At 38.7% G+C, this 26,189-nt stretch overlaps 1 protein-coding gene across 2 annotated transcripts in view; it reads right to left on the reverse strand.

Annotated features, from left to right (window-relative positions):
• Nucleotides 1-26,189, reverse strand: part of SVEP1 (sushi, von Willebrand factor type A, EGF and pentraxin domain containing 1) — a 167,488-nt gene that overhangs the window by 121,023 nt on the left and 20,276 nt on the right. For both annotated transcript variants that reach the window (XM_008513569.2, XM_070596344.1), the window contains exons 2-3: nucleotides 18,688-18,943; nucleotides 15,519-15,695 (exon numbers count right to left, since the gene is read on the reverse strand). In XM_008513569.2, coding sequence (XP_008511791.2) covers nucleotides 15,519-15,695; nucleotides 18,688-18,943 — 433 coding nt within the window. The remainder of the gene's footprint in view (nucleotides 1-15,518; nucleotides 15,696-18,687; nucleotides 18,944-26,189) is intronic.

The following is a 26,189-nucleotide window of genomic DNA, read 5'->3' on the forward strand; positions in this document are numbered from 1 at the left end:
GTGAGACCAGAATCATGCAGAGAAGTGAGGGAAGGTGTAGGGAGCAGGGTGATGGCATTCCAGACAGAGGGATCAACAGATGCAGACCCAGAGGCAAGAGAGGGTTTTCTTGAAGACTGAGGGGTTCCCTCTGGCTGGAGTACAGGGAAGTGAGCCTAGAAAAGTGAGTGCCAGAACCATCAAGGCTGGATACGCCACATTCAAAAGCTAGTACTTTATCCTTAAAACAATGAGAACAATGACAATGTTCTAAGTTAGTGTATGTGACAAGATCACTTTGTGGAGAACAATTCTGAAGGACAACAACATTTAATTCTCGAACACATGGTATGATTCACTCACTCCCATATATCCCTATACATAAAGATGATTTAAGAAGTTTGAGTTACGATTAATTAATGCTTTGGGGTTTTTTTGCTTAATTGCTTTTATGTTTTTCTCCATAACTCTTTCTAAAATTGTTATCCTTGATTTATTGGCCATTAACTATTTTTTTCCATTTTACTTTTGGTTTCCGTGGAAATAAAAGTCATCATCAGGCATAAGACATGGGAAAAACTGACAGCACCACGTGTCCACACAGAGTGTCCCTAAATAAGTTAACACACAAAGAGCAATATCACTGTTGGATACAACAAACATGGAAAAACCTGTCAACAGAGAAGAAATGATGCACACACAAAAAAGAGGATTCTGTTTCCGGAAGTAGACAGAAGATGGAGTAGACCATCTGGGACCTTGAGACCCAAAGACTGGCTTAGTGCTAAGTTTGGGGTTTCCTTTTTCCTCACATATCTCAGACTTAGAGCTGAAGAAGCTGACAACCCAGAAACACCAATAGGAATGGACAAAAAAAACCCCAAACAACAAAATATTGCTCTCTCTAGCCAAAGGATGAAGAAAAGGGCAGCCTAGTAAGATAGATCACTTTTAGACAATAACTACTCAACAACTCTACTCCATCCAAACACTGCAGAAAAACTGTGGCCCAGCCCCAGCCATACCAGGCAGAGGCCAAGTGGGGAGCCCAGATTTCCACTTTTGCAAAGCTCTAGTGAGGCACTCCAACACCTCTGCCAGAGTGGTATCAGAGGAGGCTAAGTAGAGAGATGGGTCTTTCAAGCTTATGGAGACCACAGGGGTGAAGGTTGTGTCTCACTTCCACACTCATCCAGAAGTAACAAGGGGTCCCTCCCCTGTCCCATTGGAGTATGTCAGAGTAGGCCCAGTGGAGAGTCAGGATTTTCACTACCATCAAGCAGTAAAGGGGTCCCCTCCTTGTAGTGTCAGTGGAGACCATGTGGGGAGCAATAAGAGGCACTCCTACTCCTCCCAGCCAGCCTGGTATCAGTGGAGGCTTAGAAAATAGCCAGAACTTCCACCCACAGCAGTAATGAGCATCTCCCTCACACACACATCAGTGTCAATGGGGGCAATGTGAGGAACCTGGATTTCTATGTTCACCTGGCAAGAACAAGGCAATGCTCCTCGTCTCCCTCCTTCTGCTAGAGGAATGTTTACATAACATTCTTGAAATGACAAAATTATAGCAATGGAGAAGAGATTACCAGTTGCAAAAGGTTAAAGTAGGGGTAGGCAGGGGTAGGAGGGAAGTGTTTGGGGTTCTAAAAGAGCACATTATGGATCCTTGTGGTGGTGGAATTGTTCTGTATCTTGACTGTATCCATGTCAATATCCTGGTTGTGATATTATAATATACTACATTATACTATACTATATTATACTACAGTTCTGAAAGATGTTACCATTGGGAGATACTAGAAAAATAATATACAGGATCTCTCTGAATTATTTCTTAAAACTGCATATGGCACTAGAATTATCTCAAAAGAAAAAGTGTGATGAAGAATAAAGGAGCAAAAGGCAGAGAAGCAAAATTTCAGAGTGCATCCGGAAATATCCAAGATAGAGAAACTGCATCTTGGAGACTAGGGTATCCAGGTCACTACAGTGGTGTGGTTGGTTGGAGGTCAAGGATATTTCTTCACGCCTTTACAATTGCTTTGTAGACACCTGGATACATGGAACAGGATATGATGAAGAGTATACAGGAGCATTAGAATGACTAAAGAGGAGTATTCCTCCTGTATAAATTCACAAATTGAACTTATTCATATATCAGTTTCAATAAAATTTTATAGTTCTTCTTGAAGGTCACATAATTTTCTTTCAACTTATTCTCAGGAAATATATTATTTTTCTTATTATTGTAAATGAGATTTCATCACATTTTTTGAACTGAATGTTTCTTCACAAAAATTTGTTGATTTTGAAATATTTATCTTGCTATCTTACAAATCTGTTCTATTTATTCTTATGGTTTTCAGTTGATTTCCTTGGATTTTCTAGGTAGACAATAATATTACATGCAAATAAACATGCAAATTACATGCAAATAATAAACTCTTGTTTAAAATATTAAATATCAATAGTGAAATAGAACAATTTTGCTTTATTAATTTTTATGGTTAAATCTTCAATATTTCATGTATCTGTGTATTTGATTTTTTCTCATAACTTGTTTTATAGTTCATGACTTATTTTCATATAATTGCTTCCAGATTTTGACACAATTTATAAATCTCAAGTTTTAATGGAAAATTTCCCAACCACTAACATGCTATGTATAGTAATAATGCTTTGCAAATAATACATTCGTTAAATGATTGTTCAAATGGTAAAAATCCACAGTACCCCGGAATGCTGTCTCGTAGTGTTTTATGAATTAAAACACCACCTTAAACCATCAATCACCAAGACATGCAAATAGCTTTACACACACAGGCACACAATACCATGGTTTTAGAACTACATTTGGATAATAATCTCAGGAACTAGATAACATGAAAGAGATAAATGTGTGATTGGCCACTTCCTACTGTTGAACTTGGCCTTCCAGATGGCTTACTTTGACTCCAAGCCAGTGCTTCTCAGGGTCAGTAGACTAGTTCACCTTCACTTCTCCAAACAAGGAGTGGAAAATTCCCAGGAAGTTGGGAACCAAGCAGAGTTTCCATATGCTGTGTTCTAGTATCTAAACATGTATTTGCTTTATTTATTTACTCATTCATTCACTCACTCAAAATGCATTAATGTTTACTCCAAGTCCATGGGCTGTGTAGCAGAGGCCATAAAAAAAAAAAAGGAGACGTAGACATAATCCTGCCCCAAAGGATTTCTCAGAATATCCGAGAAGAAAGACTTACCCCAAATGATAATACCATGTGGGAAGCATTAACAGAAAAATGACATTTAAGAGAATCAAAAAATCTAGATCTAAGTGTGCCAGGGCGAGAAGGAATAGAGGGAAAGTTTCCTAGGAGAAGTGAGCTTGTTGCAAATTCTGAAGGACTGGTAAGAATTGAACAGACACGCAAGACATGGGATATTCTAGGCAAAGGGGACAAAAATTCACAGGCGTGGAGCCATGAAAAGGCTTGAAGTGTCTAAGCCACCACAGGCAGTACAGGGTGGTTGGAGCATAAGGTGCTGCAAAGTTCACACCCAAGAGATAACTTCACCCGAGTAGAATCACGTGGCTTTATTATTTCTTCCAAAACTTTAAAAAGAGATATAGTAATGTTTTTTGAATCTTGTGTTAAAGCATTAATTCAGTTTGTCAATATGGAACAGGGTTTCTGAAGCTCAGTCGAGATTGACATCTGGAACTTGTCAGCGGGTATTTGGTGTACTGTAGAATGTTTAGCAGCATCCCTGGCTGCTAGCCACTAGATGACAGTAGCTCCTTCCAGCTGTGACAACCAATATTGTTTCCAGACATTGCCAAATGTCTCCTGGGAGGCAAAATCACTCCCTATTGAGAACCATCACTGGTTGGGCATAATAATTTAAATTAATAAGCACTTATATATGCCAAGCACTGTACCAAACTTTTTACACACATTATCTCATTTAATTTTTATAACAATCCTGCTACTATTAACCCTATTTTATAGACAAGGATACTGAGGTCCAAAGAAGTCAAAGAACTTGCCAAGAAAAACACAGTCAGTGACAGAAGTAGGATTCATGCCACTCATTGCCATCAATAACTATTTACGAACGCAAATTGTATAACACCTGAATCTTGTCTATCTTGGCACCACTAGCATGTAGCATACTACAGAACACATCATGATTTCACTGAGCCTGATTTCCTCTAGCTTGGGCTATCATTTTCAAATTGCTAACACTGGCTATTATTTTGGCTAATCATCTAACATTTAGAAAGCATCAACCCTGTGCTGCAGACCCCTAAACATTTGGGATGTTAAGCCGCAACGTAGAAGCAACTGTTTATTTTAAATGTAACCTTGAAAGAGCAGCAAAATATTTCTGGATCGTTTCCTTGATAGATAATGACTGTGCACTGAGTGCTATGGATGGATTGTAGGCAACATAATGGCACAGAGACAGCATGATTTTTGGGATCACAGAGAGCTGGGTCTGCAGGCTAACTTCTTTGTAGTTGAATGACACTAGGAAAACTTCCTACATTCTTTAACACAGTTTCCTCTTCTGAAAATGAGGAACATAAGTAGCAAAGATTTTGCAAGAGACGTGTGAATGTGGCATGAATCATTTTAAGAACCAATTTCCAGAACCTCAGCATTCATATGTAGTCTTACCTAAATGGACGTGCCAGAGAAAGTGTCTATGGCACCTTTTCACAATTGCCCTTCATTTTTCAAAAGAAATGCATACATTTCACCCCTTCTAAATCTTACTCGGGTGAATTGCCCCAAGGTGATAAACCTCCGGCATAATTCAAAAATCTAGATATCTGGAAACCTTCCTTTAATTAAGGCACAATAAACAAGTCCTCTAAGAAGCTTTCCCTGTCTTTCACATATTTCAATTTAATATCTTTCAATTTTTCCTGACATTGGAAATGGAGTATTTTGGTCCATTTCTGGGATGTTTTGAATGCAGATACATTGTAGGGTGCAGAGCTGGGAATGAAGGCATTGTTCATTTACCACTTTTCCTTTTCAATCCCTGACTACTGTCAAAAAATATATCACTTCTTTAGAGGAGTCCTATGAGGGCAAAGCGAGGAAGAAAATGTCCATAAGAAATATTGAACGTGACAGCAACTTATTTCACCCAGCTGACAAACTCAGGGCAGGCACTCTGCTTCATTTATCAACTGTAGATTTCTAAAGTAATATGCTTCCCACTGGAATGTGTATTAGCTTATTTAGCCTTTTTCTTTCCTAAAGTAAGTCTGATCTGGAGGACAGGTTTGACTGTAAAAAATATTTTCACAAATATGTTGCATGGTAGATATTTGTCCATAAATTAGACTAAATCTATGGCTCTAAGATTTTGATAAGAATATATTAATGCGCATTGTAAAGCAAAATAATTTTATCAAAAACTATTGAATTGCTGAAGGTTTATTAAAATTTGTGCTATTTTGGTTTTCCCAAACACAATTGGGTGCTCCCAAGTGAAAGAGGAACAGGTAGTCTTTAATAAGTCCTAGTAAAGTCTCTTTGGGGGACTTCCCAGAAATTTGAGAAAGTGAATGATGATAACGATTGGGTAACAACTCCTTTCGCAAGTCAAAAGTTTTTCCAATTCTTCAATTTCAATAAAATTGAAAAAGGACTTAAGGGAATTATCAGCTAATAAATCATTTACAATACTTTTTTGATGATGGATAACTCAGTTAACTTTTGGCATGTAATTCTGGAGGAACTCAAAGAATTGAGTAACGTCATTTTAACACAACTTTTTCAAGTCCTTCTACATATTTGTACAGAGAAGGTTTTCAGCACTAAAACCTATAAAAATGAAAAATAAAAATGGAATTGATGCTGTATGTTCTCATATTCTAATAGTGAATAACAGAAATCCATGGATACATGAATTAATTAATGATCCATCTCGTTAAGAGATGAATCTCCAATAGTATCTTATTTTTATGTGTAATAAGTATCAAAAATGTATAATACGTTTGACAAATTATAGACAAATAATCATAATAATAACTCAATCGAAAAGCAATTTTGGTCAGAGAAAATTTAAAAGTTAATTTCGAATTATATCTACAAATTTTATAGCAGAAAAGTAGAATTCTGTGCTCAATAAAAGGCTTAAAGATATAAAAATTGATTGCACTAGAAAAGAATTATGTGGTAGAAGCAGAATGGAAGAGATCTAAGAAACCAAGAAATCATGTAAAGTTTCTGCCTTAAGAAAAGGTTCTTGTTCGCAGATGGACACTACTAGAAGCAATCAAATTTGCTATAGTATTTAGATTTCAGTGACTACATTTAAAAATGATATAACAGTTTTATTTTAAAATGTCAATACAGTACTATGGAAACACCATCTTTTAAAATCTTGCCAAAAACTTTTAAATGTCTACTTAAAAATCAATAAGGGGTATGTGGGATTTCAATATTTTTTCATGGGTTCCCTGAGCAAAAATATTTGAAGACTACTGATTTAGCAGATGTTAAATGTTTTCCTTTTGTCTCCTTTTCATAGTTTTTGGAAAGAGTTACTTATAATGGGGCTGGGGAAAAGAAGAATGGAAAAAGGAAGATTTTACAATGATAAGCAGGAACAGGTCATAAACCTTATTTTGACAAATTTAGAATATTGGGTATACTTTTACAAGTATTTCTAAAGTACACAATATACTGATTTTGAGGGGCTCCGGTTCAAGATGGCGACATAGGAGGACCTGGGCTCACCTCCTCCCACAGACACACTGATTCTGCAGCTACATATGGAACAACTTACTCTGCAAAAACCCTAAAAACTGTCTGAGCACCCTATGCCTCAGGCAAATGAGAGAAGGCCCACATCGAAGCAGGTCGGAGAGACTAAGACACAACCTCACCTTAAACCCTATCCCCTCAGCACAACCCACAATCAGGAGGGACCTCAAAACCCAGAGCTTCTCCCTGAGGAGTGAAGGGTTTGAACCTCACATCAGGCACCCCAACTTTTAAGACCTGAACTTGTGAGATGAGCCCCCAAAACACTGAGCTTTGCAACCCAATGGGGCTCGTGTCCACAAGACCCATAAGACTATAACGAACTGAGAAACTCCTCTGAAAGAGCTCAAGAACACCCCAGGGCTCAGTGCAGAAGCAACTGATCCAGAGGTGCCCACACAAGTGGATGAGGCTCATTTGCTAATCTTAACGTATCCGCCAGAGGGGCAGGCATCTAATTTAGCACACCTCTAAGAACCTGCAGGCTGGCACACACCATCTTCTCCTTCTCCTTGCTCTAGCCATTTTTTTTTTTAACACTAGGCTTCCCCTCAACTCCCCAGCAGGGGCCATCTATACCCTCTCTCTCTGCCATACTCTGGAGTCCCACAGGACTATAACCAATGGAGAAAGAGTTTTAAAAGGCTACGGCTCCAGGGCACAGCAAGAGGCAACAGATCCAGGAGCTCAGTCTTTCTGTGAAGGAGGCCTATTAGCTTATCATCATAGCTGCAGCCTGAGGGGAGGCTTCTAATTAAACACACATCTAAGTGCTGACTGTCATCCTTTCCGAGACCTTCAAGGGCAGGCACTATCTTCGTGCTCTCTCCCCACCATGCTCCAGAGCGACAAGATCTCCCGGAGGGAAGCTTTCACATGCACCTGGTGCCCCAGTTTTTGTGGTAGCTGCCCAGGGGAAGCCACTTGATCGCCTGGCTCTAGGGGCCAGGGGGGCTAGTGTTCTTGGGTCCCATGGGACTGTAACAATTGGCAGGCAACCACACCCAAGGCATTGCACAGACAGCCAACTGAAACACATCCCCATCTTTCTGTGAAAGAGGCCTATTTGCTTGTCTTGGAGCTTCAGCCTCAGTGGCAGAATTCAGGTTTGGCACACAATAGGGGTCTATGGAGGTGCTGTCAGGGAATGGAGGCAGGTAGATGCCATCTTTGCACTCTTTCTGCTTTGCTACAGCTCGCCAACATCTCCCAGAAAGGAGCTTATACACTTATGTGGAGCCTCGATTTTTGCACCTGCCACCCAGGGAACCTTCCAGATTGCCTGGCTCTGGTGGCCAGTGGGGCTTACACTTGGGGTCCCACAGGACTGTATAAATTTGCATACTTTAAAAGCTGCTGCCTGAGGGTCTGGCTTCCTTCCAATAAGCTTGAATCTAGGTGCTGACTGAGATTCTCCCCTTTGGGACACTGACAAGTCTCAGCACACCCTTAATTCCTGGGAGCCATTAAAATAAAATGGGCTGCTTGGACAATCTCAAAGTTTTGAGAGACAACCAAGAGCTAGGGCAGGGTTGAACCATAAAAGTCATCTCCTACAGGAGGCCACTCCTTCAAGACTGGGAGAGGTGGCCGTTCAATGTATAGAAACCAACACAGAGTCAAGCAACATGAAGAAACCAAGGAATATGCTCCAAACAAAAAAAATGACAAAAACCTTAGAAAGAAACCTTATTGAAATGGAGATAAGTAATTTACCTGATAAAGAGTTCAATGCAATGGTCACAAAGATGCTCATCAAACTCGGGAGAAGAATAGAAGAACATAGAGAGAACTTCAACAGAAATAGAAATTTAAGAAAGTACCAAATAAAAGTCACAGAGCTAAAGAATACAACGACTGAACTGAAAAATACAATGTAGTGACTTAGAAGTTTGGTCATATTCCACACCTAATTCTATGCATTTTCGAAAACCGTTATAAAATCATGACAGACTGGAAGATGCACTCTCAGGACGGAATACCTACCCCATTCCATACAAAACTGAGCACATTAGCCTACTCTAGGCAGCCATGATGCATCCTCCTCCTTAGGTTGATGGGAACCAGTGTCAACATGCTAGCAATATTCCCTCATAAAAAGCAAATAGGAATACATTGTCTGAATTCCTTACACCTTACCAGGCACCACTGGGGATGTTTTTGGGGGAAAAAATCAGCTAAGCTCTGCTCAGAGAACAAGATTTCCAAATGTTTTGGTTTCCATTCAAGAATTTCTAGAGCTCTCTGTCCTTTCTCTTTCCAAAAGAATGATATAATATTTAGGCAAGAAAATGTGTGTGAGTGTAGGGTGGGGGTAGGGATTTGCGTGCATGTATTTACATGCATAATAAAATATTCCCACATAAGGATTCTAGTGTTTCTATTTCTATAGCGTATACTCCTTTTATGAAAAATAATATAATTGGGGCTTTGGCTCATTATCCAGCCCTCAGCCTTGGCCCCCATTGAGTTATAATTTTCAATCTGCTAATCATTCCAAACTCACTGAAATGGACTCAATCTCTGCAAAGGAGCAGTGTCCTCAAGATGCCTATTGTCTCCATACTCGGCATCTCTCAAATCCCTTCAGGGGAAATTCAGAACAGCTGCACTGCTTGGATTTACAACAGGAGTTCACTGGCTATTCACAACTCATTTGATGATCTAGCCATCTAACAATGACTAATCTCGTAAACCAACTGTACACTGTGTTGGCTTTATTGTGGACAAAGTTTAACCAAATGTAAATATTTTGCATTCAAATAAATTAAATACATTCTTTAAAACATCTTACCATGTGCCTTTGTTCTAGAGACCCTGTGGTGCCCAAGGCAGACATGGAAAACAGGCAATTGCCAAGATTTCAGTGAGGAGTTCTTGTCCACTTAAGATTCTGGTGTTCAAGTTGACCTCTTACCTACATCCTTTTCCTTGAGCACTTACTATAGGCTCTGAAGGCAGGCATTGAGGATACAGAATGAATTAGAAAGTCACTGCCTGTTAGAAGCACTAGTCTGATGAAGTAGGAACAAAGACAATAGTTGGGTGTGGTGGGAAAGGAAGCCAGAAGAATGAAAAAAGGTCTGAGGAATGAAATAGCGTGGTATTTGGGGGAAACTCTAACTAGTTCCAGCTTTTAGCTCAAAGGGTAAATAGAGGTCAAATCATGCAAAGCCTTTATACCATGCTAAGGAGCTTGAAGTTTATTCTATGAATGAGTTAATTTAAAAACATAAAGTAGCTTTGTAATTTATATAACTTATTTTCTTCTTTCCCTTCCTAGTACGAGGTTGAACCATATGAAGCTGCTATTTTGTGGGTAGAAAATGATCAAATATTGATGACCTCATAAGGGTCAACCAATACTTAACAAAATTTGAAATTATATGTTTAATTGTGTGTTTATTTGCTAACTGACTATCTCTATGGCTCGACTGTAGACTCTGGAGCCTAACAACTCGGGTTCATATCCCAGCTCTCCTAGCTGTGTGACCCAGGACAAGATACTTCACCTCTCAGACTTTTAGTTTCCTTGTCTCTAAAATGGAACAATACTCCAGAGAGTTATTATAAACATTAAATGAGTTAATATATATCAATGTTTGGAAAAATGCCTGGAATATAGTTAGTGCTATTTAAATATTAGCTATTACTATCATTATCAGTTATTATTGGTATCATCACCATCTGCAGCAGCATTGTCCAAATGCCCTATGTTAAAGATGAAGGGTGAAGAAAATAATATTAGACCTGAAAATGGAAACAACATCTTCTTTTCATTAGACTCCACAGTTTGGCAGTATGGTTCCCTCAGCCAAAATTCAATAATCCTAAAAGAACATTTTCTCCATCCTTTAAGCCTGATCTTACAGTGTTAAAATCCCCAACCTGAATTTCTGAGCCATACAAAATATTTACAGTAAATAAAACTGAGTTAGGTAGGTTTTTAAAAAGAAATACATCATAGGCCTTTTATAAAGCATTGATTTACGAAAAAAAAGAGATTGATATGCAAGCGTTCCTAGCCTTTCATCATTTCTGGTTCCCCAAAGAGTAATGTAGAATGAAGGGGAGAGAGCAAGAAGGACAAAGGTCTGAGCTAGGGCTTGGAAGGTACATGAGCGTGCGTGTGTGTAAGTGTGTGTAGGGAAGAATTTGAAAAGATAAGTGCAGAAGAGTTATGATTTCTAAGGTAAAGGAAGATGAGAAAAGGGAGATTTTAAGAACTGCTGTGGTCTACATATCGCCATTTTGGAATTAGAGAAAATCAAGCAGAAGACTGGTACTATTGTGAAATTTATTTTGGTTTCTGAACTGGATTTCTTTGACTGCAATGCCTCTCTTAGACAGGACCACTTGGAGGATGGCTTTATAAGGATTACAATTGTGTCTAAAATTCTCTTTTTCTCACAGACTTTTTAGCCTTAAACTTCTGTAAAATATGATTTCTGTGTCCACTGCCATTATACAAGTGAAAGAGATATGCATGAACAAAGCATCATCCTACTTTGGATTATCTGTTTATTATCTGGTCCTCACATCTGTAAAACCTATTAGCACACACTCTCCAGGATCATCAGCTAAAAGCACTGATTATTTTGAAACCAACTCAGAGAAATTTTGAGCCAAGGGAAATTAAAAACTGGTTCAAACTTATTAAATTATGTCTTCTAAAACTGAACTCTTTGACAAAGTATTACTTGTTAGTAATCTCTAATGAATCCTCAGGCTTGCATTCAAGTTAAGCTGTAAATGATATGGAACAGATCCACAATTATTAAAAATGTTTTTATTCGTCAGGGTCTTGTCCATGAAGCAGCTGCTTAACGTGACAGTGGTGCTCAGGCCATTTTGAGCAAAGCCACTGCTGTGGACATGGCTTCGAGAGGTCACTGTTTCAAGACCCTAGCAACCCAGACTGTCAATCACCCCGAACAATGAGGGAAAAAGAGAAGGAGATCACAGTAACATCGTAGCCATCAGCTTTCTCTGAAGTCTCATGGGCACCCTTCGAGACAGTCTAGTAAAAAGAAAGAACCCTGGACGCAACGTTGGGAGACCTTAATTCTTCCTCAGCTCTGCCACAAATTTCCTAGTTGACCATGGGATGGAGTTTCCTCATCTCCCAAGCGAACGATGAGAAAATCCCTCACAGCTAGCTCTAGTATTCTACTTTTCTATGAACTTAATTAACAAATATAATCTGCTTCAGCACGTAACTTTTCCCTCATCAAGGCAAATAACCTCTCCTTTGTTCAACATTCAATGGCACCTTATCCCACTCACTCAGTATTCTTGAGTTTCACTGGATGTTGACCAGGTCAAACCTGTACTCCTCTTTTAGTGGGTGCAAGGTTCTTGACGGTATTCACCTGCATGCACAGCTCTCTCTTCCTTATCCTCTCCATAGCACAGTTTCTCAGGTTAGGGCCACTAGTCTAGCCCAGAACAGTGGAGTTTATAAAATATATGGTGTCACTTGTGTTCACGTATCTAATACTTGACGTAATTATTTTGACATTCATTCATTAACTTTCTTATAACAATATTTATATTATCTCACAATAATGATTAACAATAAAAGCTACCACTGATTGAGAATTGATGTGCCAGACACTATCCTAAACACTCTAAGTATATTCTCTCAATTAAACCAACCATATATACATATACATAAAATACATAGGTATATATAAATGTAATATATATTATATGATACATATGCATATATACACACATCTATATACTTCTATATACATAGATATATATATACATACATGTGAGTATATATACATATATATATATAACTCTACCACTATTAAGCCCATTTTACAGAAAAAAACTGAGAATCAGAAGAAATTAATTGTCCAAAGACACACAGTTTGTAATTGGCAGAGGTTGAATTTGAGCCAGATCTTTCTGCATTTTTAAACACTTTGGGCACAGTTCAGTGTCTGTGGTTTCCAAAAAGCAACTTACACAAGAAGCTATTTTCAAAAATGCAAAATAAGTGATGTGGTATCTTAGAAATAAAACAGGACTCAGAGAAAAGTGTCCTGGGTCCCTTCTCAGGTCGTGCTGATGGCTGGATATGCCATCTTGAGCAAAATACTCATCTCTCCCAAGACCTCAATTTCCTCTTGTAGAATGAGGGGTTTTGAGCAGATAATCTCTCAGCTTTCTTTTGGCTCTAAAGAGGAATGATTTGCCTCTGAAAGGTATTGTTTCTACAATGAGGATAAATACTTAGAATTCCAACTCTTCACAGGAAGAGGTAACATCCTCTCCAGAGCAATAAAATGACTATCAGGTTATCATCCTTCAGATCTTAGTTTAGAGAGGACAGTCTTAGTCTGGCCTTCCTTGGAGTCCCTTCTTCAGACCACAGGCCTTTTTATTTAATAACACACATCACAGTTAGCAATTACAAATTGATGTTTGTGATTACAGTGTAAGTTCCAAGAAGGTAGGTACCATGTCTGTCTGCTCACTATTGACGCCTGCCTGGCGCTAGGCTTGGCACGGAGAAGGCGCTCAATACCATTTGTCAACTAAATGGATTTTAAAAGGGGCTCACGACTTCCAGGTTTTCACTACTGGAGGATTTACAGATAATAATTCCTTCTGCCTTTCTGAAAGATAAGAGTCTGGTAATGAGTCTTTCATGCCATAGGAAGGATATAATTTATTTATTTTTTCTTAGCTCTAGCATGCAAGAGAAGCCAGTGATGAGCACTGCCTCCTGCAACTATACAAAGTCCATTTTAGAGTTCCAATATCACTTTTCCTAATCCCTGGGAGACACATCCTGAAGATGATGATATCAACATTTATAGCGATGAATTCTATTTAATTTACATCTTGCATGTAAAAGGTATTAAGTTGAAGCTTACTAATTTAAGAGAAGAGATGGATCAGCAAACCCTGTGCTTGGTATTCTTGGCTAAAATCAGCAATGCAAGTGCTCCTGTCCCTTCACCTGAAGCTCTAGCGATGGGCTCACCCAATCTCATACATTCTACTGACTGCTGTACCTTTCAGCCTGGAACGTACGACTGTAGCTGCCACAGCCACTTGGGTAACTGGAGGCAGTGGGTTTGTGAATTGCCTCCCTTTCTTCCTTCAGTGTGTCCCCAGGGATGGTGAGGGCTGTGGCACAGTGTAGTTGAGGATGTTGGGTGGCCACACGGCAGTGGCTTGTTGGCAGGGAGCAGCTCAGTCTAGGACCACACGGAAAGCAGACATGCTGACTACAGCATGGAGCAAAGAAAATGAGAGCCTCTGCCTGTGTTTGGTGGGCTAGGATGGGAGGAGGGAAGGAGAGGGTTTTGGGGAGAGTGCCAAGCTGGGCTGTTGATTAAAGTGTGGGAAGATTCAAGGGGAGGCATTTTGCCAACCCAGAGGCAGTTAGGCTGATTACCCGCCCCCCCCCCCCCCCCCGCCCCCCCAGCTTTCTTCTGCTTAAATGAGAAATCCTGCTGGGTGGAATGGGAGCAGGGCCAAGAAAGGAGTGATTCTGCTGGGTGAGCATGGATGTCGGACCCAGGAAGGATGTGTCTGCCAGCTGGGATCAGGGCCAGGGGAGAAGAGAAATTAAGCAAGGCGAGATGAGGGACAACAAGAATAAAAGAAAGGAAATATCCTCCAAGAAGAAGGAGAGAAAAAGGAAGGAGAGAAATCAGGTCAGGTAGATGAGGAGAGCCCCGTTCCTGTGTTGCAGAGCAGGCCAACCAACCTTCCAAATGTCAGAATAAAATAATGTTCACATGAAACAAGCGATGAAAGATCACATGGGACAGTATAAAGTAAGCCTACTGCTCCTACATTTTCCTGGTGGGTGTTAATTTCCACGGGTATACATTTTTCCCAAACAGCAAATCATGAAAAAGCTGAAAGTTATAAAAACCATGTTGCTTTTTCAGGTAAAACAGAACAAACAAAATCCTTCACAGGAAAACCACGTACTACTTCCAAATATTAGATATTTCCTAAAATACAATGTAGAACACAAGAATCCTAAATGGCTCTTCTTGCCTTTCTAACAAAATACTAAAAATATAAAGATCCTCTTGTAAGGAAGCCTAGGGCAGGAAGAATTACAAATGTTAATGAAGAGAATTTCATTTTGAAATGATGTCACTTTTAGAGTTTTCTGATGTCTGTTTGTGGAGACTTGTGAGGAGCTAAAATACCATCAAGGAAATGTTGCATTTTTTGGTGACAAATCCACAATTTACATGTGGCCTGAGGACCAGAATTATACTGACTTCCATCTGAAACAGAGAGTGAGGCATATTTTGGCTTAAACGCCTAGAACACAGAAGTGGCTATTGGTTGACTGCAAATAAGAGGCCCCAAATCTTCCTCCTCCTAGTTCTGAACTTAGGCTTCAAGAGGACTCGCAAGCTTCCATTCTTCCTCTTGGAACTCTGCCACTACCATGTGAACAAGCCTTGGCTAGCCTGATGGCGTATGAGAGGCCACATAAAGGACAGCCCTGGTAGTCCCAGACAAAGCCATTTTAGACCAGACTCCAGCCAGCTGATCCACAAACAGATAAGAGAACCCAGCTAAATCAGCGGGGCAGCCTACCCAAGTTATAGCTAATAACAAATGCATAAGTTGACAGAGTTGAGACCAAAATTGCTGCCCAGCTGACTCATGAGCAATTAAGTACTTACTGTTTGAAGCCATTGAGGTTTGGGATCATTTATTACACAGTAACAGATAACTGACACAGTTACACACAAACTGGAGACTTACCTGTGCATTCATACTGTAGACCTTTCCCATAATACCCCTTTTCACAGATGCACTCAAATTGACCCGTGTGTGTCCCACATTTGCAGCTTGCCATTCGGTCACAGCAGTCTTTGCCGGCTTCACACAGATATGAGCAATGGGACATATCCTCTTGAATAAAACTCCCAGAAGGCAGATCTACCAAGAACATTTGACAGAGGGTAATAATAAATGAATTAATAGTTGAATGTTACAATCTCTAGTTACAAAAACTGAAGTGCAAGCTGGAGCAAATATCTTTTCATATCCGTCTAATTCCCAGCTGCTCCCCACTCCCACCCAAACATGAATGTCTGTTATTTGCACTACCACAGACTGGGAATTTGCTTCAGCCAGTTATCTCAGTCTGGGACCTCCTCACAAGTTCTTGAGGCCATGCAGGGTGAGGAAGAAATGAAGCATTTCAGCAAGGAATCTCCAGATGCAGCAGGAAGTAACACAGTCGGCTCTACAGGTCATTCCCTGGCTTCCACACCAGCAGTATTCCACTGCCTCAGAATGAGGTCAGGCTGTAGTAACCAGACTTCCAAAATCCTTGTTCAAATGAAAAAATAAAACTAGAATCCTGAATGCTGTGTAAGGGTGTTGATGTGTGAGCTACTAATTAAAGAATAAATACCAGCACTTCCATAGTTATTTGATTAAAGACTTAAATAACAGCACCACACAAGTTCAATAATAGAAACAGAATGTGGTTTATCTCTCAATTCTAGGTAAATTATCATATTTTATGTAAGTGGAGATCATACTGATTACTTGAGCCATGCTCTGAAGTGAGGCATGCTGGGAATTCAACTACTTAGGCAAAAGGTGTTCAGAAAGTGACTTCACAGGGCAGGGTAAGGTTGAATATGACTATCAGAATGGATGGCCTAGAATCAGGCAGACAATAAGTTCCATTTACCCTGCTGAAGAAGTTCAAAGGTCTTAGCCCAAATTCCAGTGCTATGTAGGTCCATGGTGCTGGGCCCAGATACAGTGATGGGCCCCTAGTAGGAACTCAGATGGGTGAGTTTCACCAAGACACACGGACTGCAACTGAATACCTGGAAAGGAGATTGGTGAGGGCCTCAATTATGGAATATCTGTCTCTATGCCTTAAGACTCTGAACAATAAATAGGGGCAAAGTAAAGGGAAGACTCCTGCCCCAAGGGAAAGAGACCAGTAAGACCAGGTACCCTGTTAAAGCTTCATCTGATAGATTGTGGTGTGGGTAAAAGGGCTGTAACGTGGGCACTTAACTCTGAGACATTGGGCCACAGGTTTATTTGGCAGTAGAGTAACTTTGGGAGTAAGAAAAATCTAGCTATGAAGACTGGTGCACTGGCATTCAGGTCCGGGAGAGAGATAAGTGAGTGAGTTACATATGGAGAAAGCTATTATTCCATAACCTATATCTATTGAGAATGACCTGAAACAAGGACAGTCTTGAGACCAAGAGTGGCTTCATCCAAATTGAAAGTAGCTTCAGAGAATACAGAGGCAGAGGAAATGAGGCTCATTTCCTTTCACCCGATCATCTCTTTTCAGTGAAAACACCATCTTTCCTCACCAAATCTGGAAACTCAGTCACAGTATTAAAACACTCTAGATAGTAGTTTATTGTAATAAAAATCACATCTCCCAAATTCCTGTTGCATTATAGTAACCAAAATCCTTTCCTTGAAGGCTCTGTCCCCTCGCAGTTTTTGGGTCAACTCAAATTAGGGCAGAGGCCCCAATCCTACAAGACAGAGGAAGGATAGGACTGGAAATAAGCCGTCTACAACATAGTTAATAACACCCACAATTTCATAATCCCATCTAGTAGCACAGCCACCCTGTCTTCTTGCTTAACAGATCAGTTTCCTCTGAGAAAAGGAGACAGGAAGGAAGCTCCAATTACTGAACTTCTGCCATGTGCCAAACACGATACTTGGGGAAATTTAAATATTTTATTTAATCCTCCTGACAAAACTATATGGTACATGTTACAATATCTCCATTTTGAAAATAGAGGAAACTGAAGTTCATAGATGTTAGATAAACTGCCTAAGATAATAACAGTAGTGGACAGTTGTTGAGTGCTTAGTATAAGCCCTCAGTAACTTTTCTAATCACTTTATACGTATTAACCCATTTAACCCTTGTAACAATCCTATGAAGTAGGTACTATTCTTGTACCCTATTCTGTTAACAAGAAAGCTAAAGAGTGCAAAAGTTAATTTGCCAAAAGCCATTCAGGTAGTAGGTGACTAACAGGGATTTTTTGCTATATCTGTAGCTGGCCTGAGATCCTGCTCTAAACTCTTCACTTGGAACTACAGTAGGGCTGACCCACTTATTATAAACAATCACTAATTTCTAGGAAATCTTGTGTTGCCATAATTTGCCCATCAAACTGAATCTTTCATATGGATACCTATAAAGATCAAGCCTAATTCGCTGTGCAGCTTTGGTTGAGGCCAGATCTCCTGTCATATTCTCCCAATCTATACTTTCTTTCCTGGCTCACCAAGACACGAGCCCATATTATGCCTGGAAGTTCATCTCACTAAAATCACACAACTAAACATCCGTATAAATGGGGTACAAAGAACTCTAATGATGGATTTACTGATTTTATTCCCTCTTGGGGTCAGTGCTCTGCAGCTTATACATAAGCATATCTATCTTCAAATTATCAGGTCAGGAAGTAGCTGTTAAGTATTTAGTGTCACTATATCTTCACGTGTATTTCTGGAAACATTCTGGTGAGATTCACTCTACATGTCTCTGAATGTTTACTTCATCTTTCCAGATAACTGTAAATGAGATCTAAGTCAAGGCTTCCCACTCTGTGTGTGGCTTCAAAACACACCTAAATCCATTCCATTGATTTTAACTATTCTAGGTGGGAGCGTACGGATATGTTAGTGAAAATATATCACAGCTGTTAAAAAACAAAACAAAGCAAATAGTCTTGTTGCAAGGTCAGAATGTCAGCTCTATTGATGAAGTTCAACACATCTCATAGTACACAAAGGACATATGGGCATCCTGCTCAGTGAAAACCTCGAGTTTGGTATTACCTTCTGGTGGGTTTCAAGCAGTAAGCAAGAAGGAAATCCCATTTAAAGGCACAATGCTATGCCATTAGGTTTCCATTACCTTCATGTAATGCCCGGCGAGCTAAAGCCTCAAATTCTTCAAAACTGTGGAGCAGGTAGCAGTGTTCCTCCTTTGGGGTGGAAGCCATGTCATTCAGTTCTCGAATGTTTCCTTGCCATATGCCAAAAGTGAAGATCTCCACTCCAAAATCTCGCAGCGAGGCGGCAACTGGTCTAGGATCTCCCCCATTGGAATATCCATCAGTAATGAGAAATATAACTTTTGTTGAGTTTTCTCTAGAATGGCGAAGAATTTGCTGTAATGAAATAGGGAAAGTTAGGATGAGTTTGTACTGTGTTGGCCTATGTGCTTCCCTTCTTATGTAAGGTAGTATTTGTGAAGATTATTAGCATTTCACAAGAGTGAGGGATGGAACTCTGATTGGTGAGAGTAAAAATAGGCAGACTAGAGCCTACAGTGGTCTTCTCATGGAACCACAATAAACCTCAAAAGCATTTAAAATATATCATCATCGTCATCGTCATCATTGCCATGGGGTTTGCTAATGAAGAGCAACAAATTTTTATGGAATAAATTTTTATTGATATTATCAATTACTGTTAAACTATTTTTTATTGACTTTCAGGCTCAAAATATGAACCAAATCTGAGTCTCATGTGTCTACTTCCAAGCATATTTACCTAGTGAGAGAGCTAGTTATCTACTCACCTACCTACCTAACTGAACCACCTTAGCATCATCCACTAAAAGCCTAACTAGAAGAAAACTTAACAGAATATGTCTTTTCCAGAGTTAATAATGGCTCATTTGCTTCCTATATTTGTTTTTCCACTGCTCCTCCAAAATTGTAGAATTGACTCAATACTTCATTTTTTTGGACCACCCAGTATCAGCTGTTTTTGGTGGTGTCCTATCTTCATGAGAAAATACTGATTCACTAAATCTGACACTGGAGCTTTATTATTTTAGGACAAGTGAGTTCTGGTTTATAATGTTATATGCTCTTCCTTCTTTATAGATAGAAGGACAAAGTGAAACCTTTTTTTAAAAAGGCATCTATTTATTGCCATTGATGCTTTGTAACATCAAACTGTAAAAGGTACAAGAAATCCAGTGGTGACTCTGGCTTGTAATTAAATTTGCTGTTGTTGCTTTTCATTAGAAATGGGTAGAAAAGGTAAAGAAACACCAGCGTATAGTTTCTGGCAAGTTTTTAGGCAGAATTCAATGTTTATTAAGCAACAATTCAAGAAACACTACATTTAGAAGGTAGGAAGAGCAACAATTGTATCCTATGTTCTGTTAAAGTTAAAAGGAGATATTATGATTTAAAAAATAACTTTGCCTGAATTCACTTTACGGGGAAGACTCAGCTATAAAATCCAGATTCTTTCAGATTGTAAGATTCATGTCTGTTGAAAGCATTTTCCATCAGTATAAAATGAATAGGTATTTATTCGAATAATTCTTACCAAATTTTTTTAGCGTTGGTGAGCTAAAGATAAAGCTGTTAAACCTGAATTTAAAGGCAATGAAACTGAAAATGACTCTAGAGAACATCTGGAAAGCCGGCAATTTGAGAAGAGATATTCAAATACTTGACCGCACTCCTCAAAAACTCAAGCGAAATAAAGGAAAATAAATAGTGCGGATGGGATCATATCGAAGACAGGCACAGAGGGCAGGTGTGTGTGGTAGAACAGTATGTGAGATATTAACAGAGTCATTCCCCCAAATACACAGACTGAGGGGCCCAATCAATAATATCAAAATTCTTGGCACTTTTTTCCCCATATTTTCAAACTTATTGGCATAAGCCAGTGATAATAAGATCTGTTTATTGTCTGCATCAAAATTCTTGGCTGTTAAAATCTAAAAAGCTGCCCCCTTAATGAATGACAGGAAGATCTGGACAAATACTTGGTAAGTATGAGATATTTCCTTACTCCAGACAAGGAAAGAAACTCTGAGGAAAGGAAGAGAAAGAGTTAGAGGGGAATAAGAGATTTTAGATGCTGCTGTGAGGCTGTGTCCTCCACGCCAATCCCTCCACACCGCAACTCAGTCACAGAAGAGATGACTGACATCCCTTTAGGTATAGGGATCTATAGGTCTTCTTTCCATTTGGATATTTGAGATAGTGGCCCACAGAAGTGCCCTTGGTCACAATGACATGGGACAATAGAATAAAACTATGCGGGATGTTAAAGGAGAGAGGACCTGATGAGTCTTCTGTACTCCTGGAAACACTTAGGAGAGAGAGAGTTGATACAAGATTGACTCCTGAAGGAGTCTGGCAATATTGAGGATGTGGCAGTGGAGGACATCATGGACCGTATGAGCCAAAGGCCAGATACAGATGTGTCTCTCTCAGGCAATAACTGGAATGGACTAAAATACACACACACACACACACACACACACACACACACAGATACACACACATTATTTTAGTTCGGTACCACCTCTGGGGAAAAATCCAATTTTCTGTTATGGATGGCATGAAGTGAGATATTATTTTGTCTTTAAAATTATTCATCAGTATTCAAAGGGTAGCTGCTCATTCTAGTACTCCCAGATGTGGCAGACTGTGTTCACGTTATCCTTGCTCTTTACTAAGTGATAAACTCTTCCTTCCTGAGTTGATCCCTAACCTCCACGGACACTCCCCTAGTTTTTGCTCATTTGATTACACTCTCTTCTACAAGACCACGGCAGCTAACTGTAAGCAAGACACTAAGAAAGTGAGAATTGTGATGGAAAGGAGGAGAAGACAGAAAAAAAGTAAATTGTCCTTTTCAATATGGTACTCTTGATAGCGCCTGACACAGAGTATGTGCTCATAAATATTTACTCAATGAATGAATCAATGAATGAGTGGTGTGGATAAACTCTAGGATACTTTAAAGAGAATTACTTGAGTGAGTCAGTCAAATGAGCAATGGGAATGTACAGAATATCTGTGTGTGTGCTTATTTTGTACAGTTTTGTACAAAAAAGATAGAGATTTCTTTTTGTGCCCTTATTGTCCTTCTGACATGAACAAATACTCTCCTGTAATACTAATCTCAGTTCATGTCAATAACATTCCCTAACAACAAGATTAGAATTTGAGACCTTGTTGTACTATTCTTTACATACAGAACACTTTAAGCTGTGACTCTATCACAGCTGAAAAAGCTTCTTTAAGCTTTTTCTTCTCTTCTTGCAGAGAACCGATGAGTATTTACAGGAACCATTATATCTGTTGGCAAGACAATATATTAAGTTTAAAATAGCAAGAAGAATAGCAGTATTAGTAGTCCAAGCAAAGAATTACACAAGATCTGGGTTTGGAATGCACTTTAAAGATAGAGGAGGAATGGATGATTTACTGAAAATAATTTAGCCCCCTCCCCCAATCTTTGTGCTTCTTCATACTTAAAAAAACCATAATTCAATAAAAACATTTTTCATTCCACAGATCTAAGAAGTAAATAGAGCTGTGGTAATGTTTGTGGAATGTGGTAGAGGTCCAGCACTCAATTCTCTTTTTAGTGTTCCTGAAATAGTTTACATCATACACAATCCTTTGTAAGGCATTTAAGAAATCGAATTTTTTGGTCCAGAATATTGAATGAGGCAAACCCTTTGCTGCCAAAGAAAGACTCAACATGGACTTTGTATGGCAAAAAGGTTATCACCATCTGTATTATATCAAGCGTCTGATTAGTTTGTATAAATATCTGGCAGGAAAGTAAGCTCCCCTTGTCCAGCAATAGTCATTAGAATGATAAAAATGCAGGGTTGTGCAACATTGTTCTAACACCCGAGATCCATCACCATTACACAAGACTGCCACCCACCCTGCCCCCCAAGTCAGGCCCTAAGGGAACTCTTTTGAAAAATGGTCTTGAAAGAAAAAGAGAGGTCAAAATGAATCTGACATGGGGACAATATTTGCCCTTGAGCTCCATTAATTAAACTATGTGTAGATGTAACACCAACCACAGCACAACCTTAGCTGCAATTACCCACTGCAGCCAACCTTCCCTGAGGATAGTAAGCAGAGCAGCTCATAAGCCCTCTTTTAAAAAGTTCGATTTCGTGCACGGATAACTATTGTGACCGTATCAGAGCCACTCTCCTTCAGGAAGTAGAAAACTAGTAAATTACGTCAGTGCTTCAACTTGTTTTCCACATGTGTTTTTTACCTTGTTAGGAAACATTAAGTACAAACAAAACACTGTAAACTACTTACAATACTTTCCTCACCCTTCAAATTCTAAAATTTCACCAAGCTTCACCTGTTAGTTAATATTTTTAATTTGAATACCCAAATATTCTTCAGTTCAAGGAATGTTTTTGTTTTATATTTTTGAACAGGATTTCTGGGAAAAGAAGTCACTCATCTTTTGGTTCATCATTTTCCGGACTTCACATATTCTATTCATTTTTCATTTCTATCTCATCCTGCTTTCTTCTGAATTTGGTGGAACTGTCTCAAGCTTTTCTTCCATATCACTGCTTGGGTTTTATGCAGTGCTGTTTCACTTCTCTTCTAATTAGGAATTAATCCTGGCATTGCATTTATTTTTCCCTCTTACAATATTTCTTTATTTTACACAGTTTTCTCTTTATTCCCTTCAGCTTCTCAGCCAGTTTTGTTTTCATTTCTGTCCTTTATCCATCCTCATTTCTCATCTCCATTTCAAGGTTTTATTTACTTACATTGAGTGCATGGAACAAATGCTTTCTAGGATTTAGTTCTGCTTTTCATAGTGAATTCTTGCATTTTATCTGTATCTCACATTCTAGCTTTATTTCATTTAGCAAAATATTTTCAAAGAAGACATATAGAAGGTTTTTTTTTTTCTCTAGGGCTGGCCCCATGTCCAAGCACTTAGGTTCACATGCTCCACTTCAGTGGCCCAGGGTTCTCCAGTTCAGATCCTGGGCATGGACCTACATGCCACTCATCAAGCCACGCTGTGGTGGTGTCCCATATAGAAAAACTAGAATGATTTACAATTAGGATATACAAGTACATACTGGGGCTTTGGGGAACAAAAAGAAAAGGAAGATTTGCAACAGATGTTAGCTCAGGGCCAATCTTTCTCACCAAAAAGTAAAAAACAACAAAAAAAGTTTTTTCCCCTCATCCATGAATGAAGAAGTATATCCAGCTACTATTATTACTATTAAAACAAACTGATAACCTATCCAAGTAACCGACAAAGAGGGTTAAGAAAAAGCCATACACTGCATCTGTTTAAAAACAGAGAGTCTAGGTCAGCACTGTCCAGTAGAATTTTCTATAACGACTGACATGTTATCTGCTCTGTTCAACACAATAGCCACAAGTTACATGTTGCTACTGAGCACTTGAAATGAGGCTATTATTCCTGAGGAACTGAATTTATAATTTTATCTAATTTTAATTAATTTAAATTTAAATAGCCACATCTGGCTAGAGGCTACAATATTGGACAGTGCAGGTCAAGACAGATATATCCCATTCCAGGAGGGAAAAACACAGAACGTCTAGAGCAGGCCTATGAAATATTCTGTAAACTCAAGAACTGCAAAATGAACTTGAAGACTTAGAAGAATACATCATTTAATACGGAAATAAGAAGAAAATAAGCACAAAGGAGTGGTGCTCAGGATGTAGAAAGTCAAAATCTCCATGGAAACAGGAACTGAGAGTCACAGAAAGAGAACAGGCTAAGAGGAAAACAGAGACGTGTCACAGGAGAGGGATTTGGTAAGGAAATAATGCAAGAAACCCAAACACAATGGAAGACGCAGAAATCCACATGGGCAGTAGTGAAATAAACTGTCAGAAATTCAAACTGATGGAGTTTGGTAGAAATTTTAGTGTAGAAAAGCTGCCAACTAACCCCATTTATAAACATAGACGCACAATTCTGAATAAATACCTCCAAACTGAATTCAACTAATATTCAAAGGATCTTTCCGCTTTACTCAATAAGCCTGACTCCTCAAATGCAAAAATAGGTTAAAATTAGTAAACCTTTTGCCATAATACAACACAGTAATTGTCCCAATTAAAAGAAAAAATAATCTAAGATACTAAGAACACATTCAATAAAATTAAGTTCTGCTTTATTTTAATAAATAAATATTTCAGAATAAAAAGATACTTCAGTAATATGATAGATTATCTATCTCAAGGCAACAACATAAGTTACACTTAACTGTGAAAACCCAGCCTATTTCCCAATTAGATAAGGAGCAATCAGCAATTCTAAGTATTTTCACTATTATTTAAAATCATTCTGAAATTTCTAGCCAAGACAATAAGAGACAAAACCACGATAAGCACTACACTTCTTAAAGCTTCTGCTCCTTCTCAAAACATCAAAATTAAAAAGGAACAAACTGGAAAACATATTAACTAAGCTTATCAAATAAAGTATTAAGGTCCTTAACATACAAAGAACTTTGACATACCTCTAAAGGAACAGAAAGAGGAAAATAACAGAAACCTAGGTGAATGTTTTGACCAAACAAAATGAAGACTAAAAAAAAAAGATGCTATTTGTCAGAAAACCAGAAAATCATTTAACTTCACTCATAACCAAAATAATGTAAGTTAAATAATAGCAATACTATTTTTTCACTTCTCGAATGGCCAAAGATTTTTTTAATTTAAAAATTATAAAATAAGTGGGGAGACATTCTTCTATCCGAAATGCCACCTGGATTGATAATATTTGGAGTGCTGTGTGACACAGCAACCAAAGCCTTATAAATCTCACACAATTTGAACTACAATTCTACATCTAAGACTATCTTAAGGAAATAACCATGGATACCCATAAAAAATGATCAAAAGGATGTGTATCCCAGAATAACTTGCAATAGTAAAAAAATGGAAACAATAAAAAAGTCCAACAATAGGTTACTGGTTAAATAAATTACAGGGAAATCATGAAATATCATTATAAGCCCTTTTTGAATAATATTCAATTTAAAAAGTAGATAATCAAATACAATGATTTTATTACATTAGTGTGCATGTACTGCGTGTACGTGCATGTATGTAAAAGTATGACTGACAGTACATACATCAAAATGATGGCTATCTCTTGGTAGTATATTTAGGGGGTTTTATTTGCTTCTTTATTATAGTTTTATATCATTTCCAAATTTTCTCTTTCTCTTGTTCTCTATTCCTCCTCTGGGGAATGTCATGCGATCTCAGAACTTTGAGTCTCACCTATAGACTAATGACTCCTAAATCTATGCCAAATTAAACTCAAACTCCCAATGTAAAGTTCCCATGGCCCAGTAGACACCTCTGCCTGAACATGCCATAGGCCTCTCAAACTCAACACATCCTCTCCAAGCACAAATAAGGGTTCCCACCTCTTGTGTTGAAGATACATCAATATCTTATATAATTAACGTATAGTGGCACCATAATCTATCCCATTTTACAAGTCTGCAATCTAGGAGTAATCTATGATGCCTTCTTTCTGTCACCTTTAGCAATGCATCCAGACCTGTATACTTCACCTCGGAATTATCTACCT

Source organism: Equus przewalskii, chromosome 26 (assembly GCF_037783145.1).
Source record: "Equus przewalskii isolate Varuska chromosome 26, EquPr2, whole genome shotgun sequence".
NCBI lineage: Eukaryota > Metazoa > Chordata > Mammalia > Perissodactyla > Equidae > Equus > Equus przewalskii.